We start from the raw sequence: 16,268 nt of genomic DNA on the forward strand, positions 1-16,268 counted from the left end.
CTGATCCATTGCTTGTGCCCATGTTGCCAAAATGTTGTTATAACCATCTCCACACTATAGCTTACATGTGTATATGTGTTGTCATTGTTCTTAGAAAGAGTGCCGAAAAGATTGAGGAAATCATTAGTGACAGCTCCTCAGAAAGTGAGGAAGATGAAGAACCAACTGACCATCGTCAGGAAGCAAATGCAGATTTGCCATCAGAATATTGGCAAATTCAGAAGCTGGTGAAATATTTAAAGGTAAGAAAGGTCTATGGTACTATGTTGGCAATGTTCATTTAAAATACTTTCCCAAAAAGATATATGCTGCTTCCAAGTTTACTTTATGTTTCTTTCAAATAAGAGTAGCAAACATTCCTGTTGTTTTATCTAAGTGTGTGCAGGGGAAGATCTTATTACCCTGAGGATGCAAGATTCATCCTCATGGAGCAACCAGGCTGCCTGGTACCAGCCTTCTCTCCTGGCTGGATAGTGGGCCGGGTAAACAGCTGAAACTGTGACTTGCAGTCATTTTATGATTCATGGTATGGTGTGGAAGAAATAATATGGATTTTTAAAGCTGAACTTTGGTTAAACTCTAGGCTGTTTCATTTACTAGTAATGTAGCTGTTGAAACATTACAGTTTGATCCCTAATTTTTTCAACCCATGGAATAATATTAATATACCTGTACTACAGGATTATTATAAAGTTTTAAAAACACACTTGAAATGTATAGCATGGTTTCTGAGACATTGTGGGTGCTTATAGTGTGGATTGGTCCGTTTTCAGTTCTCTCTTAAGTCAGATAGCATATATGAGAATATTTTACATAATAATTGGCCCATGTAATGTATTCAAGTATTTGAATTTGTGGGAGGGCAAGGGAAATGGCTCACGAAAACCCAGATTAATATTTATTTCTGATGTCGGATAGCAGGTATTGATGATATTTAGGCCTTGTGTAAAGCCAACGTCTAGAAATATTTGTGAAAAAACATTTGACTTAATTCATGTTTTCTTTCTGGTTTTCCATGTCTTTGGTCAAATCAACCAAGGGCATTTGCCAGTGGCTTTCCTTGACTTAATCACTGCGCAATGTAAACATTTATCAAAATACTGCACTGTATCCCATAAATATATACAATTATTCTTGGTCAATTAAAAATAAATAATATTTTGGTCAGGTGCGGTGACTCATGCCTGTAATCCCAGTACTTTGGGAGACCAAGGTGGGTGGATCACCTAGGGTCAGGAGTTCAAGACCTGCCTGGCCAACATGGTGAAATCTCGTCTCTGTGAAAAATACCAAAAACGTTTACCCGGGGATGGTGGTGGGTGCCTGTAATCCCAGCTATGGGAGGCTGAGGCAGGATAATCGCTTGAACCCTGGAGGCGGAGGTTGAGCCAAGATTACGCCATTGCACTCCAGCCTAGCGGATAAGAGCAAAACTCTGTCTCACAATAAATAAATAAATAAACAAATTAATAATAAATAAATATTTTCATATCTCAAAAAGGGTATGAGTTTGTATGAAGCCCTAATGCTCAACTTGGAGATCCTTTTGGCAGGCCCTTAATGATTTGACCAACATCAATGCAAAATGAAAATTTTTTTTTTAGTTTGGACTGTTTGTCATGAAAGAAACCTCTAGACTATTGGAGAAGACAGTTAATATTTTGTGTTTTAAAATTTCATTTTTAAGCATAATACTTTATAAATATTAAATATTTTTATGGCATCTGTCAATTTTTAAAATGGTTTTTATTTGGCATTTATTTTGTGTTAATATTTTCTTATTTAGTGTTTTGTATTATGAAATTTCTATATCAAGTGCACATTGTTTTTACATGTTGTTGCAGTATATAATTATGTCACATATTCTGGCTCATAATAATAAATCATGCATTTATTATATAAGACTTTTTTTAACAGAAAACCTCTGAAATTTTTAGCATAACTCTACCACAAAAACATGATTCACTGTTTATTATGATAGAAATGATTCACTCTTATTACAGACATTCATTATTATTTAAAGACATGTAAATGTAATATTAGGAAAAATACAGAATAATATAACTTTGGGAACTCATGAAAATTCCTAGGAATTTTGATTGCATATTCCTGGATCTTGAAGATTAATCTTGGGAATTTGGAAACACTAGCATGGAGCACAGGCCAGATTCAGGCCACATGCTCCTGCACTACCCTTTGCCAGGAGTATTTGTGCACAAACCACATTGTTCAACACAGCAGCCCAGTCTGGCATGCACGGTGACTATGTGCAGCCTTGGAGCATTTAGGACACCCTTGCAACAGCGCCTCTGCATCTGTGCCGAACCACAGAGCCTCCTGTGATTGTCTCTCCTGGACTCTTTTTTTTTTTTAATTGCATTTTAGGTTTTGGGGTACATGTGAAGAACATGCAAGATTGTTGCATAGGTACACACATGGCAGTGTGATTTGCTGCCTTCCTCCCCTTCACCTATATCTGGCTTTTCTCCCCATGCTATCTCTCCCCACCTCCCCAGCCCCCCGTTCCTCCCCCATTTCCCCCCAACAGACCCCAGTGTGTAGTGCTCCCCTCCCTGTGTCCATGTGATCTCATTGTTCAACACCCGCTGGACTCTTAAAAAGCATGTCATCTAAGGAGGGGGGAACTGACAGTGGAGAACTTTGCCAACACTACTCCCTCTCTTTGAGGTGGGCAGCTCTAGGCAGGCCCACTGGGGCTTAGACATGGCCCTCCCTTCCCTCCCCTCCCCTCCCCCCCCCTCCCCCCCCCCCCCCCCCTCCCCTCCCCCCCCCCCCCCCCCCCCCTCCCTTCCCTCCCCCCTTCCCTCCCCTCCCCCCCTTCCCTCCCCTCCTCTTTCTTCCCCTCCCCTCCCCTCTCCTCTTTCTTTTTCTCTTTCCCAGGCTGATCTTGAACTCCTGGCCTTAAGCAATCTTCCCACCTTGGCTTCCCAAGGTGTTGGGATTACAGCCATAAGCCTCTATGCCTGTCCAAGGCATAGCCTTTCAGAAGATGAGTTAAGAGAGTCCTGAGTTTTTCTCAAGAGTCCTGGTCCATTATCTTTATTTCATTAGCAAAAGGAAACATAGTCAAAATGGCAGAAACAAAAGATGGGCCAGGATGCAGAATACCAGAGTAATTAGAAGCATGATCTTTGACGCTGGAAAGACCCGTTGAGTTGAAGTTCTGCCGCTTACTCAGTGGCCCTGGGTGAGTTGACTAACCCCTCTAAGCTTCAGTTTCCTCACTGGTGAAGATGGAAAAATAAAAGTTCTCTCATATTAGGATTATTAAGAATATTAAATGAAATATAACACATGTAAAGTGCTTAGCACAAAGTACTTAGTAACTGTTGGCAATTATAATTATTTCTATTGCTGTAGAAAACGTGTGGCATGGAGACTTAACTGACTTATACAGGTGGCCTTCAATTTTTACTTTCAGTTCTCTAGCAACCAATAAAAGGAGGGAAATAAAGTGAGTTAATACAGAAAGGGAAAGTCTCTCATCATCTTAAAATGAAAACAAACCAGTTGCCAGTGAGTATAGCTGATCCTGGTGCTAAGAGCAGAAAGAATTTTCTCCCTTAGGATTTAATGGGGGCAGGCATGGAGTGAGAGACTGAACAGCCTCAATAATATCCTCCCAGTGAACATCGCAAAGAGAGTGTCTCATAATAGCCTAATTACTGGATAACTATCTTGAGTTTTTCAACTATTTAGGATAACTCCTTGTAGCATTAGGCAAAAAAGAGATGCACTATTTCTGTCCCAGTACAGCTAAAGAAAACATTTATTGATGAAGTGCTACTTAAATTTGCACAAGTTATTCATCAATAAATTATGTGCAAATGTGATACTCTTGGCCAGACAGTAAATTGCTTGGAATTCTTATAGTTCCCACAGGTAAATTTTCTTAACATAGCCAATAAAAGGAAAAGTATATCTATAAATGATTTCAAGGTTTTTAACACAGATAAATGTTTTATATGGAGACACAAAACAATATTAAAAGTCTATGAAATGCAAAATTGAATATCTCTAGGTAATCTCAAAATAAATACACCTGACATTTTAATTTATGAAATTATGACTTAAATGTAGATTTAAGCTAGCAGAGAAATGTTCATGTTGACCTGACTTTCTATTTACCATTTTCCAAGTAGTGTAATGTCTGTGATTGTTGGGAAAATAGTTTTGATGAGCTCGTTAATACCCACACAGGTCAGTGAACCATAGCTTATTCGTCTGGAGCTATGAGCTCATATCTTGGCACATATATGGAGTTTGTATTTAATTATTTGGCTGGACATATGTTAATTTCAGTCTGCAAGTTTTATATTTGTATATATTCTTTTCATCGGAGTTTTTGAACACAATGTAATTTTTTAATTACTGAATGTGTCATATTTTTACTCACCAACCTTCCAGCTTCTTTTCTCCCCCCTCACTGATGGCTCTGTACCCTCATTCTAAAGGAAACAATGAACTCCCTTTTCAGCTACCTTACTGATAAGCACCTATGTTCTGCCTTCTGCCATTCTGATGGTTCAGGTTGTCTGTCTTAATACCGACTTCTTGTGTAGAGAGACCAGATTAAATTTATTGCTGTATCTTGCAGAACATCTTGCTAATGTGTACAAGCTTACCTCCCCACCTCTGCCCCTATGGTGCAAACAGAAGAGGATGAGGTTCCTTAGTGGCAGGGCTTTGCTGTTCTTCACTCTCAATTCCCTGAAAGCAGTTCTTCCTGCCCCCGAGCCTGCCTTTCCTTCTGCTGTTGACTTCTTTCCCACTTTTCTTGCGTCCTTCTCTCTTCCTTTTCCTGCCTTTTTTCTTGTAGACATACCAGTTGATTGCTCTATTTGCTGACTTTATATGGATATTATATTCTTCCCTGGCCAGGATTGTTTAAAAATTTTGCAAGGAAAATGTCTTGCTTTTTATCACTTCCAGCGATTAAAGGAGATGGTTTGTTAATGTCTCTATGCTCTATACTAATTCTATGAGTCTCTCTAAAGCTTGAGCGAAATCGTGCTCATTTCTAAATAAGGTATGTGGAGATCCCCTTTGTAAAATAGGAGAAGGGATGTAGGATATTTCCTTTGTTTGGAAATGTGGAAGTAAATATTAGTTACAAGTACTATATGCTATAAATTCATACAAATGAGGATTCTTCAGTAGAGAGGGGTAAAATGTTGAAAGGTAACAATTATAAGTAGATTTGCATTTTATACACATTGTAATGAAAAAGGATTTCTGGATCCAAGGTCAAAAACATGTTGAAATCCATTTCAATGTGGATTGAAGGTGGAGTGGTTATGGTACTTAATACTATAGGATCAAATTGAAAAGACTAGAATAGTGCTAAGAACATGGTTGGTTGGTCAGCTTTTTGGTAGTTTAGAGACATGTCAGAGGCTGGGCATAGAATTTTGATTTATCTCCCTTGAAGATATTTCCTAGAGCTGTCACTAGAGGATAAGATGCCCATATTATCCAGGTACAGCTCTAGGCTCCACAAGGGTTATATTGGTAAGCACAGTTGGACATCTGCCCATACTGTGAGTTGCTTCATCCAGCTGGTCTTATTCCTGAGTACTTGTTGCAATGATGGAGCCCTCTAGGCACATTCCCAGGGCCTTTTCTCCATGGGTACCTCCTCCCTGTGGGATGCCATCTTCTGTACCTGGGATTTTGATCAGAGTCCAGGTGGGAGAATGGGGAAAACGACGATGAAAGCATTGATTTGGAAAGATGAATCCAGCAGCAGGTGATATGCCATGTGAATCTGATGGGAAGGGATGAGAAGACAGTGACAATGGGGTTACATGGGTAGAAAGGATGGGCATTACCACACATTCATCCTCTCCCATCCGACCCACGATGGTTTGGTGAGGGGTAGGCTAATGTGTTCATTCTACATCATCAAATTCCTAAAACATTAGTGTTGATTTAACCTTTCATATGAGCCAGATTGCTTGCCATGTTTCTGCTCTGTAACTACAAATTGAGAATTTTCAGGCCATGAAAAGTGAAGATGCCTGGTGGATCTCAGCTTAGCAGTGGCCAATACTCTGTTCCAGAGTGACATCTAAAAGACATTCACATCAGAAATGCCACTGGGCTGCCAGCTTCAGAAGGGACCCCCAGAGTCTTTTCGTTGGCATATTTTGGATTTCTTCTCTGGAGGGATATTCTTGGCAAGGACATTTTTCAGACCTGAAAAGCTTTGTTAAGGACTCCATTTGTGGGGCTCCATTCCTTAATGATCTTACATAAACTGATACACACACACACATACACACGCACACACCCCTTGATTGTTTAAAGAGTTCTTTTGAGTGGTAATTGGAAGTTATATGAGTTTTTGTTGTAGGAATTTGATGTACTTTGCAATCAATTACAGTTAATTAAATTCCTTTCCCATTACTTGAGTTTTGGGTATTGAGTGGCAGGTAGTTTGATCCTTGTTTCATTGGTGGAAAAGCTGAGAAATTCTTTGCTCCAGGCCACACAGAAGGCTGGGACCAAGTCCAGGCTTCTATCTTTATTGCCCATTACCTGGTTGTTCTGTTCCACTGTCAAGAAATTCAGGACCCAGGAGGCCTGCAGAGCTAGCTGTTGTACCGTCCTATCTTTTCTCTTGTTTGGGTTTGTTTATTTGAGTAAGAGAGTCAACAGGGAGCCCTTTGTATAAAGAAACTCAGTATTCACGTTTGGAAGGCCATATTAGACTGTGCTCTTTTGCTAAGTTTTTACTTATAAAAATGGAAACTGTTGTTGATGGCACAGTTATTCTTGTTAAAAAGAGTCTTTCAAAAATGGAAAACAATAGTCACTGTTTATCCACTCGAATCAACTCCAGTAGTTAGAAAGGAAAATGAGTACCATGTTCTTGAGAAACTTTAAGTCAATGCATGTGTTACTACATTGGTGCCGGTTGACTTTCTTAAAAAAGTCAGTGACAAACAATAGCAGAACTTTTGTGACGATTTTTTTTTAAATTGCCAGTTTGAAATCTTAAGATATTTCAATTCTATCAGCTAAAAAATGTCTACTTATAATCTGCATTCATGTTTCCCTAAATATTGTAGTGTAAGAAATGAATGTACTTTATTTGGATTACTGGTAATGTATGTTACTTGTATGCTTATATTGCCCACAAAAGAAGAATTTGTCTTATTTTATTTTTGTTATAAGGGAGAATTGTGGAAGAAATGGAGAGGCTCATCTCCATCGTTCCCAAAGGGAAATCTATATTTAAGTTTTTGAGCTTTAAGCTCTCCTTGTCTCTTGGTTGTCATAAATAAATATTTGTGGAGAAAAAGCAGAGTAAAGACAATTAGATCAGTATGATAATAAAATGCTACTGACTTACAACAGTTTTTATGTTTGCTAGCTAGCACTAAGCTACCACATCAACTTAATAACTGAAGAATGACAATATGAAGAATCTCAGGGGAGTTCCATTAAGCTTTAAGTGATTCATTCTTTCACTCATGTGTTTATTCATGAATGTGTGTTATGAGTCAGCACAGCTAGAGCGTAATATGATACACATACTCATCTGGTTATTTATATGATTTTTTGTTGGAATGAACTGTGATATCTAAGGCAGTTTTATGTAGTAGATCTTTTTAGGAGAATTTCTTGCCCCATATATTTGCAGCAACACTTATTTTTGTTCCTTAAAATATGCTTTTCCCCTAAAATTAATTTAAGAAAGCTAAGTACCTATTGGAGAAGAGTAATGGTACTGGCTAGTTCCCAGTTTATATAATGTGCTAGGCTGCTTTGCTTTCTGTTTTAAAAACACACACTCATGTCCTGTTACAGAGTCTGGATGCTGAAGAATTTCTAAACGTATGGGTTAAGGCATGAATAAGAGGCGTCAGATTTGGTATAAATGATTTTTCATTTTACGTCTCTCTATAAATCTATTGTTATCATTATCTAAAATTGCATATTTGCAGGAAACATGTTAAACTCCATGACCCTTTTTGGTAAATTGGCCTTGAGATTTCTGTTGGAGGGCTGTGGTTCTTCCCAGCCCTTGCTCCCTGGGTGCGTATGGCCGTCTGGTTGTGGCTGCTGATGTTTCTGTGATATAGAGCATAGCAGAAGCACGTGTTATTCTTCTCCTATTTCCCTTACTCCCTTCTGTGTTTACAATCTTTAGATATTGTACAAATAGTACACTCATATATGCTTAATGTGAAACTTCAAGCCATGCAAAGTAGAAGCCCCCTTCCAAATATTTCTCTGTTTATATACATATATATATGTAGTTTATTCACATAAGTGAAATCTTATTTCTTAGTCTACATTTTGATTTTTATATTTAATATGCTGTCTTGGTGATCTTTCATATCTACCGCACTCCTTTTAATTACTATATAGTATTTCATTAAAGGTGTATATCAATAATGTATTTAACAGCTGCCTTATTGATAACATTTAAGTGGCCTCTCAATTCAGTTTTTGTTACTACAAACAATACTGCAGCTAATATTTTTTACATATTCTTTAGATATGTACATTATTTCTGTAGAATGGGTTCTTTGAAATAAAATTACGTGGGTCAAAGAGAATGCACATTTACATTTTGATAGCACTAATAGGGAGTTCTATATACATGCTAATATATTTATAAGATTTTTGATAGGAATGAACCATGATAGCTAAGGCATTTTATTTAATTGTTCAATGGGTATAAAATTTTATTTATGAAAGATGAATAAGTTCTAGATATCTGCTGTACAACATAGTACCTATAGTTAACAATATATGTCGTGCACTTAAAACATTTAAGAAGTAGATTTCATATTAAGTGTTCTCACCACAAGAAAGGCAGAGATGAAGGAAATTTTTTCAGGTGATGGATATATTTATTACTTTCATTGTAGTAATGATTTCACAGTTATATGCATATATCCAAACTCATCAAATTGTATACATTAAAGATGTGCAGTTTTTTACTATCAATTAATATCTCAATAAAGCTATTTAAAACAAAGAGAAAAATAATATATGCACACTAAAATTTGAGAAGCCTTGCATTAAAAGATTTTAAAGAGAAATAATGAAGAGTAATAAACAAAACAAACTTGGTTTACGTAAAAAAAAGTTTCATAGCTCTTTACAGAAAACAAACATCAATTTACACTCTACCGGTAACATACGAATGGTTTTCAATCTTGGACCCTCAACCTCAGAGTGAAATTAGCCAAGGCTGTTAAACAAAGCAGCAAATAAACAAAAGACCCTGGTGCCCAGGTACCGTTTTTTGGAAGTTTTGATTGAATTAGTCCAATCTGGAATCTAGGCATTGATAGACTTTTAAATCTCCCCATGGTATTACAATTGTTCATCAAATGTGTTCCAACACATGGACACAGGGAGGGAAACAACACACACTGGGGCCTGTCGGGGGAGATGGGCAAGGGGACAGGGGAGCATTAAGACAAACAGTCTAATGTTTGTGAGGGTCGAAACCTAGGTGATGGGTTAATAGGTGCAGCAAACCACATGGCACACATTTACCTATGTAACAAACCTGCACATTCTGCATATGTATCCTGGAACTTAAAGTAAAAAAAAAGAAATTAAAAAAAAAAGCTTGTTAATCTAGGATTTAAATCCATTGTTTTAAGTTCTCATTGATGTGCAGTCTTTTTGTTATTTTTTATTTTGGCCAATTCTCATAGGGGCAAAATGTATCTAGTCTAAATTTTCATATTTCTGATTACTAGTGAGGTTGACAATTTTTTATATGTCAAATAGCCATTTTTTGGATCTTTTGCATACTTTTTCTGTGTGGTTGTTTGTCTTTTTAATTTTTGATGATGCAAATTAAACCTTTGTCTATTATACTAATTGCAGATACTTATTTTCTCTTAGCATGTCGGATGTCTTTTTTTTTGAGATGGAATCTCGCTCTGTTGCCCAGGCTGGAGTGCAGTGGCAAGATCTTGGCTCACTGCAATGTCTGCCTCCCTGGTTCAAGCAATCCTCCTGTCTGAGCCTCCTGAGCAGCTGGGACTACAGGAACGTGCCACCACACCTGGCTTATTTTTGTATTTTTAGTAGAGATGGAATTTCACGATATTGGTCAGGCTGTTCTCGAACTCCTGACCTCAGGTGATCCACCTGCCTTGGCCTCTGAAAGTACTGACATTACAGGTGTGAACCACCACACCCAGCTGGGTGTCTTTTTATCTATTCTTTTGTACATTAATAAATATTTATTATTTCTTCGTGGCTTATAGGTTTTGTTTCTTAGGAACTAGGAGTGCAGTTTTTATATCAATTATACCTCAATAAAGCTGTTTAAAACAAAGAGAAAAATAATATATGCTTTTCTAATATAGGCTGGGCTTTTCTGAAGTCATTCCAAGAGGACAAAAATACTTTCCAGTTCCCTCTGTTAGTTTTACAGCTTTTTAAAAAAATTTTTAAAGTTCAAATTCTTAATCCTTCTGGAATTCACTTTAGGTATAATGTAAAGTAAGGATCTAACTTCCCTTATTTTTCTCTAGAGGGACAGTCAATTGCATCAATACAGACTATTGGCCTATCTGCTATTTCCTGCAAAGATCTGGGATGCCACCTTCATAAAATTCTGCCATCTCACATGTGAGAGTTTGTTTCTGGATTTTTCTCTTTGCGTTAACTTATTTGGATGTTCCCATGCCAATTCCATGCTGTTTTAATTACCATAGCTTTGATATATTTTGATATTTGGTAGACCAGATAGGTACCTTAACATTTTTAAAACATATTTTTTAGATTTTTCATTCTGGATCATCTTTAGAATAAATTGAAAATCAAGGTAACAAAACCCTAAAATTCTGTTGACATTTTGGTTGGTTCATATGAATTTATAAATTATTTTTTGATAAACTGCAATTTTAATAATGTTGAATTAAAGCTGGCCATGGCGGCTCACGCCTGTAATCCCAGCACTTTGAGAGGCTGAGATGGGGGGGATCACCTGAAATAAGGAGTTTGAGACCAGCCTGACCAACATGGAGAAACTCCGTCTCTACTAAAAATACAAAAAAATAGCCAGGCATGGTGGCACATGCCTGTAGTCCTAGCTACTCGGGAGGCTGAGGCAGGAGAATCACTTAAATCTGGGAGGCGGAGGTTGCAGTGAACCAAGATCGTGCCATCGCACTCCAGTCTGGGCAACAAGAGCAAAACTCCGTTTCAAAAAAAATAAATACAATAAAATAAATAAATAAATAAAATTGAATTGTCCTGCTCAGGCCATTTAGTCTTTTACATACGTTAGTAATAGTAGCTTTTTTTCATGTGTATCCAAAATATTTTCTATGAAACTTAGTCATAGGTATTTTTCTTATTATGTTGCTAATACTGACATGGGAACTTTTTAAAATTAAATATTTTGATTTGTTATTGTTAGTGCATAAATATTTACTCACTTTAAAATTCTGCTCTTGTATCCAGCCACTTTATTGAACTTTTAAAAATTAATTATAATTATTCAGCTCATGCTTAGTCTTTTTAGTAAAATAATTATATTTGCTATAAATTTTTCCTCATAGCAATGACTAGAACATTCCAATAACTTTAAATTCCTCTAAATGTTTCATGGCAAATTTAAAAGAATATATATGGGCCAGGCCTGGTGGTGCATGCCTCTAGTACTAGCTATTTGGGAGGCTGAGGCAGGAGGATCTCTTGAGTCTGGGAGATGGAGGTTGCAGTGAGCTGAGATCACACCACTGCACTCCAGCCTGGGCAACAGAGCAAGACTCTGTCTCAAAATAAATAAATAAATACAATTAAAATAATGTATATACCATCCTTGCATGGTTCCTTACCCATTACTAATAAAACATTCTCAGCAAGCTTATAAAACAGCAACCTGAAGTCTAATTTATTTAAGAATATATGTATATTTTTCTTTGAGAAACTATTTTCTTTTTCTCCTCTGGGTTCTGTTCAGTCTTAGGTTTATGCGTGCTAAGTCATCATTATAAAATAGACTTGCAAATAAACAGAAGGAACGCGATGTCCTTTTCTGTGTTGACTCACATGGTTATATACCACTCACTGTGGGTACCCACCTGGTACCATTTCTGATCCTGGGAGAGGAAGAGTATCTCTAAGCCAACCTTCATGTTGGGCACCAGGTCCTCTGTGATCATTAATGAGCAGTTACTGGCAGGGATTTGCTTTTCTTGCTCTCTGAGTGGCATGTTTGAAGGAAAAAATGCTGAGAATGTTTGAAGCCAGCTGCATAACCATGTGATAATTGTGCCACTTCTTCAAGTCTCACCGGCTGCCTTCTGATTGCAGATGGAGAAGCCATGTGAGGTAGGGACAGGACAAGAGGCCCCTGGTCCTGATTATTCCCTGCCTGCCTTCCGATCTCACTGTGATCATGTGGGGCTCTAACAATAACTTCAAATGGTGTCCTTGCAAGCATGTTGCCCAACAGAGTTGGAGTTTCATCTATGCTTAGAGCGTTCTTTTTTGAACAAAGTTGATAAACACCTTTCAAAAGTTTCTTTATGGTTCATGATGAGTCACCTCTACCTCCTACTCCAATTCACCTTCTGTTCTCTGGATCCCTGCAGTAACCTGACTGGTGTCCATGCATCCATCCACACTTGCCCCCTCCAGCCAGCGCCCTCTGCAGCCTCTTTTACAAATGGCATCATTGTAAATTACATTGGCCAATCTTAAAATAAAGATGAAGATTCTCAGCCCAGACTCTGGGCCCAGCAGCCCCGCTGGTTTTCAGCTCATCTTGCACCATGCTTCTACTGCGGGCTCTGGCCTTCTTTAGGTGATAAACATGCCATGCTCTATTCCCCTGGGTTTTTGCATATACTGTTTGCTCTGACAGGTGGACATTTCATCACATCCCCTCCTTCTTTGCCTGGGAAATCACCTGTTTTCTGCCCAGATCTCAACTCAGATGTTCTTTCCCAATGGGTGACGCTCCAAGTTAGGTCAGAGTTCCCTGTGATGTGCTTCCACAGCTCCATACCCTGTCCTGCTTAGCACTTCTCAGCATCATAGTTTCTGTTTATTTGGGTGAGCTTAATAAAGTTAAAAACTTTCTCCTCCACTACACTATAAGCTCCATGAAGGCAAGCATAGTGTCTGTTTTTGTACACTGGAATGTCTCTAGTGCTGACCATCCAGCATGGCAACACATTTGTTGAATGAAATAACAAAATAACACAAAAGTGATTTGAGGCAGCCCACTCCCTGTTTTACTCTTGAATACATGGCTCATTTCCACATAGCAAATGTTTGTTTCTTCCTCATCAACGGTAAGGGAGGGACATTGCTCTATGTACCAGATGGGATAATACTTGCTTATTTCAAAGATTTTATTTGAAGTGATTTTTAAAAATCACCACCGTTTAGGAAAATATCTTTAATTCATCTTGTCTTTCAAAAAGAAATCTTAACAATAGTGAGAGAGAGCCACTGTCACTTAATCTCTGCATGTTTAAAACCTAATGGTGACAGTGAACCAATGTCTCCTGATCATTGGAAGGAATGCCAATTGCAAAAAAAAAAAAAAAAATCCAAAGACCAACAGAGCCTGGAGATGTTTGAAAAGAAACAGGGGCAGGCAGACAACTAGCAAAAGAATTGCATTAATTTAAGAAGTGAAAAAGCTTATTGGAAGCATTTTTCAAAGCCCTTCAGAAGCTAGTAAAATCATATTTTAGTGTATTTTCTCTAGCTCTTAAAACTTTACAAATGCAAATGCATGATAAAATGTGAAAATACGTATTGGTAACTAATTATATTCTCAGGGGAGATTTAGTTGACAAAGGAGTGTATTTGCACGTTTTCTTCTCAGTTCAATGTTTATGGCATCTGGACAAAGTGGAACGAACATTCAAAAATCCTTTGACATAGCTGGTATTTAAAGAATAGCAATTGGCTAACTTTTGTGGCTCTGTATGTTGAATATTTTGGCTCCTGTCCTCTGGTATTCATTCTGAAAGATTTATAATCCTTTTGGGAGTGTGGTCAGTGACAAGAGTAGAACTAAATCCTGAAATGTGGAAAAACTAACTTTCCCTAATATAAAACTCTTCTAAAAAAAAATCCCTCAAGCCTATGAATATGTTTCCAGATTTTCAGAAAAAAAGCTGATGATTTACAGAATTTTTTTTTCTATAAGTATCTAAATTCTTGATGATAACTGTAAATTGTCAGTCTTTTGCATTATAAATTGGCCTAGAGGTAATTCAGAAAAATATAAATTCTTACCTTTGGGACATCTGCTGCAATTAAATGGCCTTTAAGAATTTATGTCATTGGTTATAGTATAAATAATGAAATAAAGCCCAAAAGATGGGGAAATCGTCTAGAAGAGAAAAATTAAGACAACTTGAAATAGGAAACAAAGATTACACTGAGTGTATAAGCCCAAAAATTGCTACCAAAGAAAATATTATAATGCAAGAATAGCAGTCAAGAAAGTCCTCAGCATGCACAATTAAGAATGTCAGGATGGCACATTCTTCTTCACAGAGTGGATCTGGGGTGGGAGGAGGCTCTTGGCTTAACCAAGGCATGACACACTGTGCCATGTCTTCTTGCACTTTCTAGTCATGCTTAAGTCTGAAGCCTCTGCCTAAAGAACTCTCTCTAGCTGAAGCACTTGGTTTGGATTTCCAAACCCTTAATATAGGAACATTGCTCTGCTCCATCAGACACTTCTGGGGAGGATTCTGGCTCCTTTTAACCTTTAAATTCAGAAAAAAAGGAGCTTTATTCAAATGAATTGTTTTTCTTATTTTCTTTGTTCTTTCTTTTTGTGCATGATTTAATTTCCTTTAATTATAGTTAGCATTTTGAGTCTCCTTTATTATTATTATTTTTAAATTTGTTTCTAGAGACAGGGTCTCACTCTGTTGCCCAGCCTGGAGCGCAGTGGTGTGATCAAAGCTCACTTCAGCATACAACTCCTAGGCTTAAGCAATCCTTCTACCTCAGCCTTCCAAGTAGCTGGGATTACAGGTGCATGCCCGCACACTCATACTAGATTCTTCTTTATGGCTTATAAAATATCTGCCTTTTGTTTTTCTAAAGAGGAAATGGAAGTATTGGCTTATGGGAGTCTTGTGCACCCAAATATGGGAGTTTATGAATGTGACAGTTATAGAGAGGAATTTTAAATTTCATATTTCAAAACCAATGTATGAAAATTGGTGATATTGGTGGTGGTGACTTTTCTCCTTGACAGGAAGTAGAAAAGACACTAAAAGCTGTAAGAACATGACTTATTTTATGTGTTAATAGTAAAACTCTAGTCATTCTAAATTGTGACTGTAGAGGATAGCCTGGTGCATCCATTGGCAGCATTCATATGGAAAATGAAAATTGTCAGTGACATCTTCACGGGATAGTTGTTGAGAACATTTCTAGAGGCATGGAAGGAATTTTCTTAAAAGGAGTAAGAAAAAAGGCTGACATCTCAACCTTTCTGTTTTCACTTTGGATCCTCTGGTGATCCCATTTCGGATTCTTATTCTAAAAGTCTTGTGTTGAATTCACAAGAGGATCTGCATATGTGTACATGTGTGATATGAAGGAAGAGGGGTGTGGCAGCTTGTATGTAATTTCCATTTTCTGTGTTAACCTTATTATATATAAGACATGGGCATAAAGAGATGAAGATAAATTGGTCAAGAGGTACAACAATACAGTAAGATAGTACAACTAAGTTTAAGTTCCCTACTATAGTAAAGAAATTATAGTTAAGAATAATTTATTGTATATTTCAAAATAGCTAGGAGGGAGGAATTGTAAAGTTCCCACCACAAAGAAAAGTGTGTGAGGCGGTAAATATCTCAAGTATCCTGATTTACTCTCTACACATTTTATACATACATAGGATTATTATGTGTAGTCTCAAAATACATACAACTGTTATATATAAAGTAAAAAATATTTTAAAAAATAACCTATTGTATTGAATTCACAAGAAGATTTGTGTATGCACAAGCTTGCGCTAGGGAGGAGGGAGTTTGGCAGCTGGTGTGTAATTTCCATGGTCTGTGCTAAGCCTATTATATATTATGTATTTTGTATATAGAAATATACTTTTTTTTTCTTTTTTTATTATACTTTAAGTTCTGGGGTACATGTGCAGAATGTGCAGGTTTGTTACGTAGGTATACACGTGCCATGGTGATTTACTGCATCCATCACCCTGTTATCTATGTTAGGTATTTCTCCTAATGCTATCACTTCCCTATCCC

General features: G+C 37.3%; 1 protein-coding gene across 1 annotated transcript in view; it reads left to right on the forward strand.

Annotated features, from left to right (window-relative positions):
- ODAD2 (outer dynein arm docking complex subunit 2) overlaps positions 1 to 16,268 on the forward strand; it is a 149,987-nt gene that overhangs the window by 38,796 nt on the left and 94,923 nt on the right. The window contains exon 10 of the mRNA XM_017535468.2: positions 95 to 242. Within this exon, the coding sequence (XP_017390957.1) occupies positions 95 to 242 (148 nt within the window). The remainder of the gene's footprint in view (positions 1 to 94; positions 243 to 16,268) is intronic.

The sequence above is a fragment of the Cebus imitator genome, unplaced genomic scaffold (genome assembly GCF_001604975.1).
Source record: "Cebus imitator isolate Cc_AM_T3 unplaced genomic scaffold, Cebus_imitator-1.0 Scaffold92, whole genome shotgun sequence".
Taxonomy (NCBI): Eukaryota; Metazoa; Chordata; class Mammalia; order Primates; family Cebidae; genus Cebus; species Cebus imitator.